This window comes from Lepidochelys olivacea (assembly GCF_965140295.1).
Source record: "Lepidochelys olivacea isolate rLepOli2 genome assembly, chromosome: 23".
In the NCBI taxonomy this organism is placed as follows: Eukaryota; Metazoa; Chordata; order Testudines; family Cheloniidae; genus Lepidochelys; species Lepidochelys olivacea.
The window spans coordinates 3,108,165-3,120,744 of NC_140433.1; the positions used below are offsets into that span (position 1 = coordinate 3,108,165).

The 12,580-nt window shown below is 57.9% G+C and overlaps 1 protein-coding gene across 2 annotated transcripts; it reads right to left on the reverse strand.

Moving 5' to 3' along the window:
* Positions 1–5: 5 nt before the first annotated feature.
* Positions 6–12,416, reverse strand: SIRT2 (sirtuin 2). Of its 2 annotated transcripts, XM_084612094.1 has the most exons (16): positions 12,305–12,416; positions 11,864–11,910; positions 11,104–11,152; positions 9,806–9,922; positions 8,946–8,987; positions 7,712–7,818; positions 6,930–6,986; positions 6,032–6,100; positions 5,474–5,603; positions 4,616–4,675; positions 3,160–3,215; positions 2,680–2,756; positions 2,545–2,596; positions 2,083–2,150; positions 1,379–1,445; positions 6–747 (listed from the first exon to the last, which is right to left on the reverse strand). In XM_084612094.1, exons 1-16 carry the CDS (start codon positions 12,318–12,320, stop codon positions 562–564), a joined length of 1,200 nt encoding a protein of 399 aa, XP_084468220.1. In that variant the 5' UTR covers positions 12,321–12,416; the 3' UTR covers positions 6–561. The 2 variants fall into 2 exon arrangements, with proteins under 2 accessions (XP_084468220.1, XP_084468221.1); XM_084612095.1 differs by lacking the exon at positions 12,305–12,416 and having other exon boundaries at positions 11,825–11,900.
* Positions 12,417–12,580: the final 164 nt, after the last annotated feature.

Sequence of the window (12,580 nt, forward strand, 5' to 3'; positions counted from 1 at the left end):
CTACCTCCAAGATGCTAAAATTTAATAGTCAAGTGATACTTAATACACTGCAATAACTAATCCAAAGTAAACACCAAGCTGGGGTGGGGGGGAGACTGCGTAAGGTGCCAGTATTCGGTTTTCAGCCCCAATGCACCTAACGGCGACGCTTGTCGGAAAGTCTTGGGCCTGGTATTAATTAGCGAGATGGGTCTCGGAGGGAAACTGAATCCCAGCTGGGGAAACAAATTAGAAAGGAAATGCAATTCTATCTTGCGGTGCTCTCCTTGAGCCCTGGATTTCAGTTAGTTTAGCTTGGTGGGGAAATAACGAAACATGCGGTCAGCGCGAAATGACTCAAAGAAGCCCCAGCTCACCCGGGATAGGGTGGCTCCAGAGTCAAACTCCCCTGAATCTCAACGCTCAGACCCCCCCCCAAGCCACAAACTTGGGGTGACCCTAGCTCCCAGCCCTCTTTAGATCAGAGATGGCTCTTGCCCCTCGTCGGGGAAGACTGTCCAGGCAGTGGCGAGTTCAAATCCACTCCAATGGACGGCCCTCGCCAGCCACGGCCGGGCTCCATCATTCCGTCTTGTTTCCGGCGTCGCTTTCCTTCTCGGGCGATGACCCTGGCTTCGCTGGGGGAGAGGAGGGGCTTGCCGTGGCCCCAGCCGGGGGAAGAGAGGGGCTTGCCCCGGCCTCGCCAGCCTGCCCCGATTTGGCATCGATGGCAGAGTGCTCCTTCTTCACCAGCGCCTCCAGCTCGTTCTGCACAAAACCACAGGGCAGTGGGGCTGGTGAGCAAGGGGCAGAGCGGGGGAGAAGTTGGCTGCCCTGGGAAGGGGGCTAAAGCAAAGATCTCTGATCACCTTTGCCTTGAGAGAGGCGCTTTCCTCCTCCAGGATCTCAGCTCGCTCTGCCGTACCATGCGTACGGAGACCCCTCACCGGCGCAGAGATGCAGCCACCTCTGGGGTAGGGCGTGGCAGCTGTTTGTACAGGGATCCTTCATCCAGCACTGGCATGCAGCCAGCTCTGGGGCAGGGCAGCTGTTTACACAGGGGTCCCTCCTCCAACGTGGAGGTGGAGCAGAGCAGGGCAGCTGTTTGTATAGGGATCGCATACTCCCCCTATGAAATGCAGCCACCTCTGGGGAGGGGCAGGGCAACTGTGTGTCTGTGAATCGCTCACCCAGCGCTGAAACACAGCGTCTTCTGGGGCGCAACGTGGCAAGTTCTGACGCAGGCCCAGAGCAAAGGCAGCTCCACGCGAATGGGGTCACCAGAGCTCGGATTCTGGCCAGGACACCCGAGCTTGACACCCTGGACTCTTAAGAAGAACTTGCATGGGACTTTGGGATGGTGCGTAGATGCAGGAATACACGGGAGAGGAGTAAATACCTTCCATCCCAGCAGCTCGGCCAGTGCTGTGCAGCCTTGGTCACACTCCCCGAGCCATGCCACATCCCTGGGGCAGGGAGGGAGAGCCCCGCAGGGGAAGAAGGCAACAAGCAGGTGTTAATGCAACTGCTTTGTGATCAGGGAGAATCTCACTCCACCCCCAGATGACCTGCCCTGGAGGCGGAAGAGCCCAGTGCCCGTCTCTAGCACCTATCAGCGACGGATCTGAAAGGGCTCTCTCAGAATCTGCAATTTCCCACCTTGTGAAGGATTGCTGGCCCTGTTTTACAGAGGGGAAACTGAGGCACGTAGAGGTTTGGCGACTTGCTCAAGATCTCAGCAACTCAGTGGCAAAGCCAGGGCAGGAAGCCAAAAGGTGTAGCTCTCACCATACCTGGTTCTAAACTCTAGCCCCTCCTTCCTCCCGCCCCCCCCCCACCGAACCAGGGACAGAACCCAGGAGTCCTGGCTCCCAGCCCCCCTGCTCTAACCACTAGACCCCACTCCCCACCCAGAGCTGGGAAGAAAACCCAGGAGTCCTGGCCCCCCATCCCCTGCTCTAAACATTAGTCCATTTCCTGTCCCTCCATCCCAGGAGCTGGGCAGACCCAGCCTGCCCCCCAGCAACGGAATGGGCCATCCCTGACTGTCACCCCTCTCTCAGGGTGGGCCGTGCGCTGGCCCCTCGTCCCCAGGGAACTTGCCTGTAGGCCTTTTCTGAGTCGAAGTCCATGCCGGTGCTGAGGCCCATAAGGGACATGAAGGGATCGCTCTTCAGACAAGACAGATCACCAGTGAGGACAAACAGGCTCCCAGGCGGCTGCGGGGAAGGGGGGGGCAAGGGGGTGGGGGGCTCCTGGGGGCCATCGGGAGATCATACGAGCCCCCTGGAGAAACCCTAAATCATGTCCCACCCCACTCCACTCCTGGGGCTTGCTAGGTGGACGTCCAAGATTTTGGGGCATGGGTGGGGGAAAAAAAGGCGGGGGGGGGAATCACAACTGCCTCCCCCTCACCCCCAACAGTGCTAATTTCACCCCCTTCCGCTGGCAGGATGCAGCCAAGCATGGCAGGCCGGCATCGTCCCGGCTGGCGCGGGAGCCTGCCAGTCAGTACCGCTCGAGCAGTCCATCCCCACAGCTCCCGGGCACCGAGAAAGGCCTCACCTGTCCCGTCTTCTCCTTGTTAATCAGCAGCCTTGGGGTGTTTGTGGGCACCCTACGTCAGACAAGGAGAGGGGAGGTCAGGAGGCGGCAACCCACAGCCAGGGGCCTTGCAGGCGGCCCCGGAGCACCACCCACCTGCTGACGAGGGAGGCGAAGGGCTGCACCTGCAGTGACGTGCCCATGACGATGAGCAGATCCACCTTCTGGAAATCCTGCAGGGAGCACGCGGTGGGGGGCAGGGGGTTAGTGCCGTCACCGTGGGGCTGGTAATCCCCCCCGCCCCGCCACTACTGCCCCGACGATCGGACCTATGGGCCCCCCTGGTGTGTCCCCCTCGTGTCAGACCAATGGGCCCACCCAGCCCTGTATTCCCCCCCTCCCCCCAAATTAGACCAAGGGGCCCATCCAGCCCCATATATCTGCCCCGTCCCCAATCAGACCAACTGACCAACTCAGGATCCCGCCCTGCCACTGTCCCAGCTCAGAGCAACAGGCCCATCTATCCTGGTATCCCGCCTGCATCAAAGACAGATACCCGCTGCTTCAGGACATGTGGGTGGGGCAGGTGTTTATTCGGAAGCTGACGCTGGGAGCGCGTCTGGCTGGGGCACTTACCGACTGCATGAGTGTGAAGAAGCGGGGGGGCAGGCTCTCCCCAAAGAACACAATATCTAGGGAAAAGAGAAGCTGTCACACTCAACACCTTGGCCATGCCCTTCCCTGGGCAGCAGCTCCCCGAAGGGCCGAGGAGAAGCCAAGGCGCTGGGTATGAGCAACGGCAGGCCGGCAGCCTCCCGGGGCCAGATCCTCAGCTAGGGTGGGTCAGCGACACTCCAGGGAAGTCAGGGGCGCTCCGGTTGATTTACACCAGTCAGGGGTCTGGCCCCACTGATTCCCATGGAGCGACATCAGCTCACGCCAGTTGGGGATGTGGCCCCACAGACTTCAGACACCCCTTAGAAACCTCCCAGCTCCTCTCAGAGCTCTTTGGGGCAAGGACCATGTGTTTGCTCTGTGCTTGTACAGCCCCTGACGAGTCCACGGCCTAGGACCCCAAGGCGTTATCATAATACAGCTAATAGCAACAAAAATGTACAGCGCCTAGCGCAGGGGAGCCGCAGGCACGGACCGAGGACCCCAGGTGGGACCCCTACACAAATAATTAAAATACCATCCCTGGGGAATTGATCCCGAGAGCAGGCGATTACTCTAGCATCCTTAGCCAAAACTGGCTTTCCCGTCACTGTAGTGTGGGAGGTTTTCAACAGCGGCTGCCCTCCGTTCCAGGGTGGCTGCATTTCAGCCATGCTCTGCACCTATGTTTGTAAATCACTTTTGGAAAAAAGGGCCCCGGAAACATACAAGACTCAGGGGAATTTCATTCCACCTCCCTAAAAATCACTTTCCTCTCCTTGCCCTCCCACCGCCACCATTTCAATTGGATACAGGATTCTTCACTTCCTGTCCTCAACCGTTGATGCCTGCTGTTAAACAGTTGTTGCACTCTGCCCTAGAGATGGCTGCATTTTCAGAGGTGGAGACCGAATGCTCCTCACTGCTTTTCAGGGGAGCCGTGAGGCTTAATTCAGATTTGCTAAACCCTCCGAGCTCTCTGGAGCCGAAGGAAGATCAGAAGAGAAGAGCGTTGTTATTACCAGTTTCTGCTAAGCTGCTCTTCCAGACTACACTGCTGAAGGAGAGACATACACAAAGACAGACGTGAGGAGAGATCCATGCTCCAATTCTTAGGATACGTCTACACTCAAAGCGTTACAGTGGTGCAGCTACACCATTTCAGTGTGGATACAACTTACGCTGATGGGAGGGGTTCTCCCATTGGCGCAGGTAATCCACCTCCCTGAGAAGTGGTAGCTAAATCAACGGAAGAATTCTTCCGTCATCCCAGCGCTGTCTACACCAGGGGTTAGGTCAGTATAGCTATGTTGCTCAGGGGTGTGGATTTTTCATGCCCCTGAGAGAGGAAGCTAGACCAATGTACTTTCCTAGGGTAGACCAGGTTAGATTCATCCCCCATGAACGAATCACCAGCGGGTGAGAACTAGACACTCACCTGGCTTCACCAGACTCTGACATTGGTCGCACTTTGGGGTGACAGTCGAGAAAATCTTTTCTGAAAGAGGGAAAAGGAATGAAAGTCGGCGGCCGGATTCTCAGCTCAGCTTTGGAGGAGTCGGGAACAGACTGCTCTGATGGGAACCAATTGCAAGTTATGAACATTAGCAATTCTAACGGATTTTGGAAAAGATCTAAAAGCTTTGAGCAGATTCCTAACACTCAAGAGATCAGGAAACTAGCCAACGCGACAGCAGATCACACCACATCCGGACCTTCCTCTGCAGCTTTGGGCCACCGTCAGAGATGGAATACAAGCTAGACGGGCCTCTGGTCTGATCCAGGCAGGCAATTCCTGAGGTCCCAACTTTGTGCAGAGACCCAAGGGAACACAAATGACAGCCTCGTCCTCTTGAGCGCGAAGCAGACCTAGAGATCGCTAACCTCAAACGCCCAAGTTCTGCCTCGCCATCGAGTGTGCAGGAGTCTGTCAAAGAGATCGGCTACCACCCTGGCGAGTCCCAAGGTTTTTGCTCCCCAACATTAACCAGAGCTCCTAGCTCAGGCGCAAGCCTGTGCGTGACAGACTCTCCCCCAGCCTCGCACGGGCCGCCCATTCGCTGGGGAAGAACCCGGCAGGAGTCTTTGCTTCGCTCCTGTCACATCCTCAGGCTGATTTGTCTCCCCATGTCCCTTCTCTTACTGGCGGGGTGGGAGCACCCGGAACAGACGGGGATTAACCGGGCCTCATGGATTACGTGCCCATCTCGATCGGTGACGGACCGGGGCCCCACGGGGACTCTGAACGGTGTGGCCATTGATGGAGGTAGCTAAGGCGAGCCGAGGGAAGAGGTACCTTTCATCCAGTCCAGGGTGTACTGCTTCTTGCAGGAGGAGCCGAGACAATGAGAGGTGAAGAAGGTGCCGTGGGCTTCCACCAGATCTTCCTGGTCCAGGCCGGCCACCCGCTCCAACGTGTCAATGTTCTGCAAGGTACAGACATGCCCACCTGCCCCTTGTAACGCCGCAGGGTAGGGGCCGAGACCCAGGTAGCGAAACTGAGCAGGCCTGAACTGCCCCCAGGCTGAGCTGATGCCCCTGAATGCCCCACGTAGATCCCCCTCTGCCCCAAATCACAGTGTGGCTGGTCCTTTGAAGGGGGAGGTCCCAACCTCACCTGGGACTGATCAGCTGGAGAGCAGGAAGTCAGCAAGTAGCTCAGCTGGGCTGGAGAGTAGCAGGAAGGCTCCTGGAGCATGGGGAGGGGTGTCCCTTGGTCAGGAGGTAGGGCGTTGCTGGAATGAAGAGGGGCCATGCTCCCTCCCTTGGGCTGGGAGCCCCAGCCTGTTAAGTGTATTAAGCCCACCCCCATGCTCCCCACCACACCTCGCTGGGCCTTCCGGGGGTCACCCACCTGCGTGTAACAGCGCAGCAGCAAACCCTTCTCCTTCAGCAGCCGGATGAAATAGTGGCACACGGTGGGCTGGAACGGAGCAGGGGAACGTTTGAGGATTCCCTTGTAGGTCAAAAGCAGCTGTCCTTGCCTTTTATTTACACCAGCTGATCCCCAGCTTGCGAGGGGAGGAGGAAATCTGCCCCCCATAGCCAAGTTTAGGACTGCCAGGGAAGGTTCATTAAGGGGGGGTTCTACACCTTACAGCGGGGCAGCGGTTGGAGGCCGGACATCTTCAGACTGGCCAGCTGGTGTGACCCAATGGGGAAAGAGAGAGGGGATACCAGACCAGCTGGGTCCATCTGTCTGATGGCTATGCCAGGCTAGGATCCATGGATCTAAGTGGGGAGGGATAGCTCAGTGGTTTGAGCATTGGCCTGCTAAATCCAGGGTTGTGAGTTCAATCCTTGAGGGGGCCATTTAGGGATCTGGGGCAAAAACTGGGGATTGGTCCTGCTTTGAGCAGGGGGTTGGACTAGATGACCTCCTGAGGTCCCTTCCAACCCTGATATTCTATGATCTGGTCCAACGCAACCCAGGGGCGGGTAGCACTGTGATCTGGAGTGAGGTGCGTGTCTGGCTGTGCACGGATACCAAGACAGCTGGGCCTTTTCGTCTGATCCACGATAGCGTCACATCTATTCCCCAATACCCTGCCATCCCAGTGCCAAGATCGGAGAGCCCAGGAGTCCCGGCTCCCAGTCCCCTGCTCTAGCCACCAGACCCCTTCCCTTTCCTGGAACAAGGAATAAACCCAGGAGCTCTGGCGCTCAGTCTCTGGGTCACAGCACTACACAACGCCTCTGTATTAAGATGCTGTAGAAAGTGAAGAGCATCCGACAGCTCAGGCTGGATGTACCTTAAACTGGCCTGGATATAGCTCCCTGGCAAGGGCAAAGAACGGCTCCGGGTGTTGCTGTGTGGAGGGAAACAGACAAACGTTTTGGGGGCGGGGTTAAGTTTGGTTTACTGATTAAGAACAAATCCTGTATGTCCCCCAAGATGATGCCTCACTGATCGGTCCCCCCAGTTTTGGGGTTTGGCAAACTGGTCTCAGGATCAGGCCCTCAAGCGGGGGTGGGGGAGTTCTTTGGCCACCCCCAATTCTCCCTGTGCCCCAGGATTTGAACTCCATGCCCGCCTCTGTGCAAAACGAGCGCAGCTCCCCATCACTGGCACTCCGGACGCCCCCATCCTCGCGTTAGGGCCCGGTGCTGAGCTCCCATCGGCTCTAACGGGGGGCTACTGGTGCTCGGCCCTCCCTTGTGCCAGGCTGCCTGGGTCTTAGAGAGACAGGGGTTTGGTTTGGCCAGTCGGCTAGAGACGGGAGGCAGCAGGTGCGAGTTTGTATCCCCGAGATCTTCAGGAGTTTGAACTGGGACAGTTTCCCCTAACGAGACTAGAAACACGAGCAGTTTAGGGAGTCCCAGTCGTGTTTTTAACCTCAATCCGTCCTCGCTCAGGGATCAAACAAGAATACGACGCGTCTGCAAGTGCTGACAATGGAGGGGAATTCTTTAGGACGTGGGTGGGTGGGTGTGTGTGTGAGACGCATCAAAGGGACTGTTCAGGTGGCCCACCGGGCAATGATCAATCATTATGGAAGGAGATCTCCAAGGTAGGAGGAATCCTGGGTGCTACCTTGAAGTAGTTGATTTCGAAGATGGCTTCAGGGTACGGAAGGTTGTAGCTCTGCAGATTGGCATAGAGCCCCGTGCCAGGCGACCGGAAGTCCGGGATCCCGGCAGCTGAGGGACACAAGGGGAGCTTGTTAGAAAACCCACCCAAATGCCAAGCGGTGTCGGTCAACGGGATGAGATGGAGAAGGGATGCCTCAATGTGGGGGGGGAGGGGGGGAGCCCTCTAGCCAGGGGCTCGTCACCTCCTTGTCCCTCAGCCTAGCAGGGGAGCAGTTTTCTAGTAACACTCATTTTCTGGGGTGCCACCAGCATAGATTAGATCAGCAGTGGACACAGCTATTAGGTTCTAGGGATTCCAGATTCTTCACCAGGACATGGGAACAGCCAAAGTCCCCCAACTCCCCACAGAATCCATCCCAGGATTTACAGGGAGCCCACTCCAGGTGCAGACAGGCCTTCTGCGAGTCTGGCCAGTGCTAGGTGGATGCCCACCTGGCATAGGCACATCATAAAGCTCCTGGCCACACACCTCAGTGCTGGGTCTTAGTGCCCAGGAGCCAGGTGCTTTGGTTATGAAACTCCGCCGATGTGCAAGTCTGGATGTGCAATAGAACCACGGCCCAACAGGGGGCGCTGTGATGCCAGAGGTGCTGTCTTTCAAACAAGACTTAAATGAAAGTCCTGAACGTTCCTGATCGTTCAAGGTCCCACAGCACCTTTCCCTCCCTTCTGCCCAGTGACACCCTGGCATTAGACACAGCGTTCCGGTCAAGTTCCAGCCAGCCCCATTCCATCCTGCCTCCCTACCACCCTCCTGCAGTTTCAATCAGATACAGGGTTCATCTTCGCTTCCTCTCCTAACTGCTGGGCAGCTGTCACGCTCCACTCCAACTCGGTGCTAGATGCGTGATCCCTGCATAAACAGCTACTGTGCCCCAAACCCAGAACTGGCTGGGTCTCGGCACTGGAGGAGGGACCAGTACGAACAGCTGCCAACCTCAAGCGTCATCTGCATTGCCGTGGAAGGGTGAGCGATCCCTGTACAAACAGCTGCCGCGTTCCACCCCAGAGATGGCTGTATTTCAGCAGTGGCTTGTAGACAGCTTTGGGATGGAAAGTGCTATAGAAACACTGGGCAGAACCGAGTCGTATCAGAACCCCTCCGTTTATTGCTATGCGCTGGTTTCTTTTCAACGTGATTGATCTACCGCCACCGTGTCCGCTGCTATACTCACAGGTCGAGATCCCAGCGCCCACTATGCAGACGACGTTCCTGCCTGCAAGGTAACAGAGGGAGGTGTCAAACCTGACTCTGGAAAGCTACCAGGAAAACAGCCCCACGCTCTTGGCACCTGGGGGGGGGCCAGCGTCGGCAGACATCATGGCAGCCACGTGGCCCAATTTGCAAACCAGCAGGCTCTCTTCAGAGCTAGTCCGCCTAAGAACTAGATCAAAACCGGGGTGCTCCCCGCACTCCTGACCTCTGCTGGACCAGGCCCTGATCTGCAGTTACAAGCAGGCCCCTCTGTGCTGCTCCGGAGAGGGACAGCCCTCTAAGAGCATCCCTTGGGGCCTCCCCAGCTAGCATAGAGCTCACATCAAGGCCCCGCTCCCAGCATGGGGGACCAGCCCGGCCAGAGCACACTGCATTATGGCAATTCTCTGCTTCACAGGGGCCATGGGAAGCAGAGACTCAGCAGAGCAGCCCTGAGGCAGCTCTAACTTATGCTAGGACCAGAATACGAGCAGCGCAAGGGAGGTTTAAAGACACCTCCACCAATCCTGTCCCAAGTGCCGAGAGGGAGTAACTGCGAATCAGGCCCACAGAGGCTTGATCTCTCCCAGCAGCACGGAAGGAGAACCGATACACGTAGGAATGTGTAAGTCAGACTTGTCCCGCAGCTTGTAAATTACACCAACATGGAGTCCTTGCCACATCCATGGTCGGCTCCATGCCTCCCCCTCTGGCCCTCGGTCTCTCCCAGGCAGTTACCCGCAAGCACCTTCCCCTTCCCGTTTGGGGGATCAGAACGAGGGTTGGCTCCCTGGCTTGGTCTCAGGGAAGCTTCCTCCCAAGAAGGGAGAGTCAGCTTACACTTCTCGCTCTGCATGAAGCGGCTCACTCCATCCAGCGTCAGCTCATCCAGCACCTTCTCCGGCTTCTCGCTGCCCAGGCCCAGCGTCCGGGACAGGAGGTTTCGCAGGAAATCCACTGAAAGGGAGAGAACAAACAATGTTAGCCGCTGTGGACCCCTAGGAGCCAGGACTCCTGGGTTCTGTTCCCAGCTCTGGGAAGAGAGTGGGGGACTAGTGGCCAAAGCAGCAGGGGGCTGGAAGCCAGAACTCCTGGGTTCTATCACTGGCTTTGGGTGGGGAGTGGGGTTCAGTGGTTAGAGCAGGGGGCTGGGAGACAGGGCTCCTGGATTCTGTTCCCAACTGTAGGCGAGGAGCAGGGTCTAGTGGGTTAGAACAGGGGGCTGGGAGTCAGGACTCCTGGGTTCTGTTCCCAGCTCTGGAAAGGGAATGGGGGCTAGTGGTTAGTGCAGGAGGTGTTGGGGGCCAGGACTCCTGGGTTCTAATCCCAGCTCCTCCACGGATTTGCTGAGCAGCCTTGGGCAAGGTAGTCCCCCTCCCTGTGCCTCAGTTTCCCCCTCAGGAACCTATTTATTCCCATTTCCCAATCTCACAGAGGGGGATTATTGTGAAGATTAGTTGATGTTTGGAAAGCGCCTTGAAGATGCTACTTAAGAGGGGAAGGAGGGCTCCGTGGTTAGGGTTCAAGTCATAGCTCTGCAACTGACTCCTTGTGCAATGCTGGACAAGTCACCCAGGCCTGGCGCACGCTGCAAAGTTCTCCCCACATAGGTCTGTGGGCTAGGAATGTTCACGCCCACTAGGTGACCCAGCTGTGCCAGCAGAACCCGCAGTGCCAATGCGGCGAAGCCAGCAGAAGAGCACGCCTGTCAGTTTAGTTACCGTCTTTTCTGGCGGTGGTGTCGCCGGACTGGCAGGCTCCAAGCCTCAGTTTCCCCACCTGTACACTGGGGATAATGGCGCTGCCCTGCCTCCCAGGGAGTTATGAGGACAGATATGTTAGAAATCACGAGGCGTTTAGGGGCCCGACAAGCACAATCGACACTGATTATTCAATCCCGATTCCTACCAGGTTTTGCCTCGAAGCCTGGACAGAAAAAGATGGCCTAAGTGCATTCACCCAACGCACTCCAGAGAGGAAGGAAGAGCCATAGATTAATAGACCCAGCTGGCTCTCGCAGGCTCTCTCTAGCTGGTTACGCCCAGTCCATCCCCTCGGTATGACAAAAGAAAGCCCAGGCAGCTTGGCCTTCCCACGCGCCCCATCCCGCCCCCTGGAATAATGCACAAGCAACTTACTTTCAGACTCTCCAGAGGCACCACCGTTTTCGGAGTCAGAATCAGAGTCCTGAAGAACAAAATATAAAACGATCTGTCGGTGAAGTAAGCCAGTGTGAACACAGAACTGTCTTCTATGTTTAGTGGCTACTGTGAGAAGCATCTCAGCCTGGGGTAGAATCGTCTGGGGAATTGGAGAGTCAGGACTCCTGGGTTCTAGCCCCAGCTGTGGGAGGGAAGAGGGGTCTAAATGACTGGAGTAGGAGCTTGGGGGATCAGGACACCTGGGTTCTATTCCCAGCTTTGGGAGAGGAGTGGGGCCGAGCAAGTTAGAGCAGGGAGATGGGGCGGGGTCAGGACTCCTGGGTTCTATTCCCGGCTCCAAGAGGGAGCGTGCTTTGGTGGTTCATCACCAGAGAAGGGTTTGGAGATCAGGACCAAACTCCGTCTCTCTAAGGACTTTCACGCCAGACCCAGAAGGGACAATTTGCACAACTGTTGGGTGAGACTCTCACCCTGGTCCAGCGTCACTGCTGCAGGATATGAAAGCCACACGGGGCTGAGCCCTGGGGAATAGACTGCAGGGAAAGAGTGCAATTAGGGGACAGGGAGGGAAAGGGTTAGCTAGGACCTGATGGGGTTTCCCCCTGTCCCTTGGTTGCAATGGGTTAGCTCAGAACAACTACATGCCCCGCTCCGAGCTTGCTGGGCCTCGCCACAAAGGGGAACCCTGGCTTCTTACCTAAAAGGGCTTCCACACACCGCACCCCCCAATACTCACAGGAGAGTCCAAGCCCCTCTCTGCCTCATTTCCTCCGGCACCAGCCGCTGTGAGACAGAAAGGAAAAAATCCAAGTTGCTATCGGAAGCCTGGGTGGAAAGGGGACCCCGCTGGGCCAGGGGGCACGGGGGGGATGGGCACTGGTGACTTGGGGGGCAGGGGGAAGGAGCCCCCCAGGAAAGGGGGGACCCCAGTGACTCAGGGGGGACAGGAGGGGAAGGGGGGTGCCTGTGACGAGGGGGAGTCATCCCCGGGCAGGGGGGGCGGGTGGGACCGTGGGGCACAAGGGGAGGAGCCCCAGACGGAAGGGGGGGACCCCGGGTGACTCAGGGGTGCGGAGGGGAGGCCCGTAACTCGGGAGGAGGTGCGGGGGAGAGAAACCCCAGGATCGGGGGACCCCAGTGACGCGGGAGGCGGGGGGGGGGTGTCCCCGCTGCCTACCGTCCCGCTCGGCCATAGATCCCGGCGCGGGGCTGCCCAGCTCCGCCAGCGGCTCGGGAACGGGTCCGCCCGCCGTGACAGAACTACAACTCCCAGGGGGCCCCGCGCCCAGAACGGCAACTCCCAGGGGGCCCCGCCCCCTTTTCCCAGCGCGCCCCGCGCCATAGGACTACAGCTCCCCGCGCGCCCCCGCCCCCTTTTCCCCAGCGCGCCCCGCGGCCCAGGACCACAGCTCCCAGCGCGCCCCGCGTGCCCCGCCCCCTTTTCCCCAGCGCG

Bases quoted from the DNA above. Each gene is read 5' to 3' on its own strand.
- SIRT2 (XM_084612094.1), bottom strand. The intron at 3,216-4,615 runs GTGAGTGTCTAG...TCTTTTCCCTAG, and splicing joins TCAGAGTCTGGTGAAGCCAG to ATATTGTGTTCTTTGGGGAG. The intron at 2,151-2,544 runs GTGAGGCCTTTC...TCTTGTCTGAAG, and splicing joins ACAAGGAGAAGACGGGACAG to AGCGATCCCTTCATGTCCCT.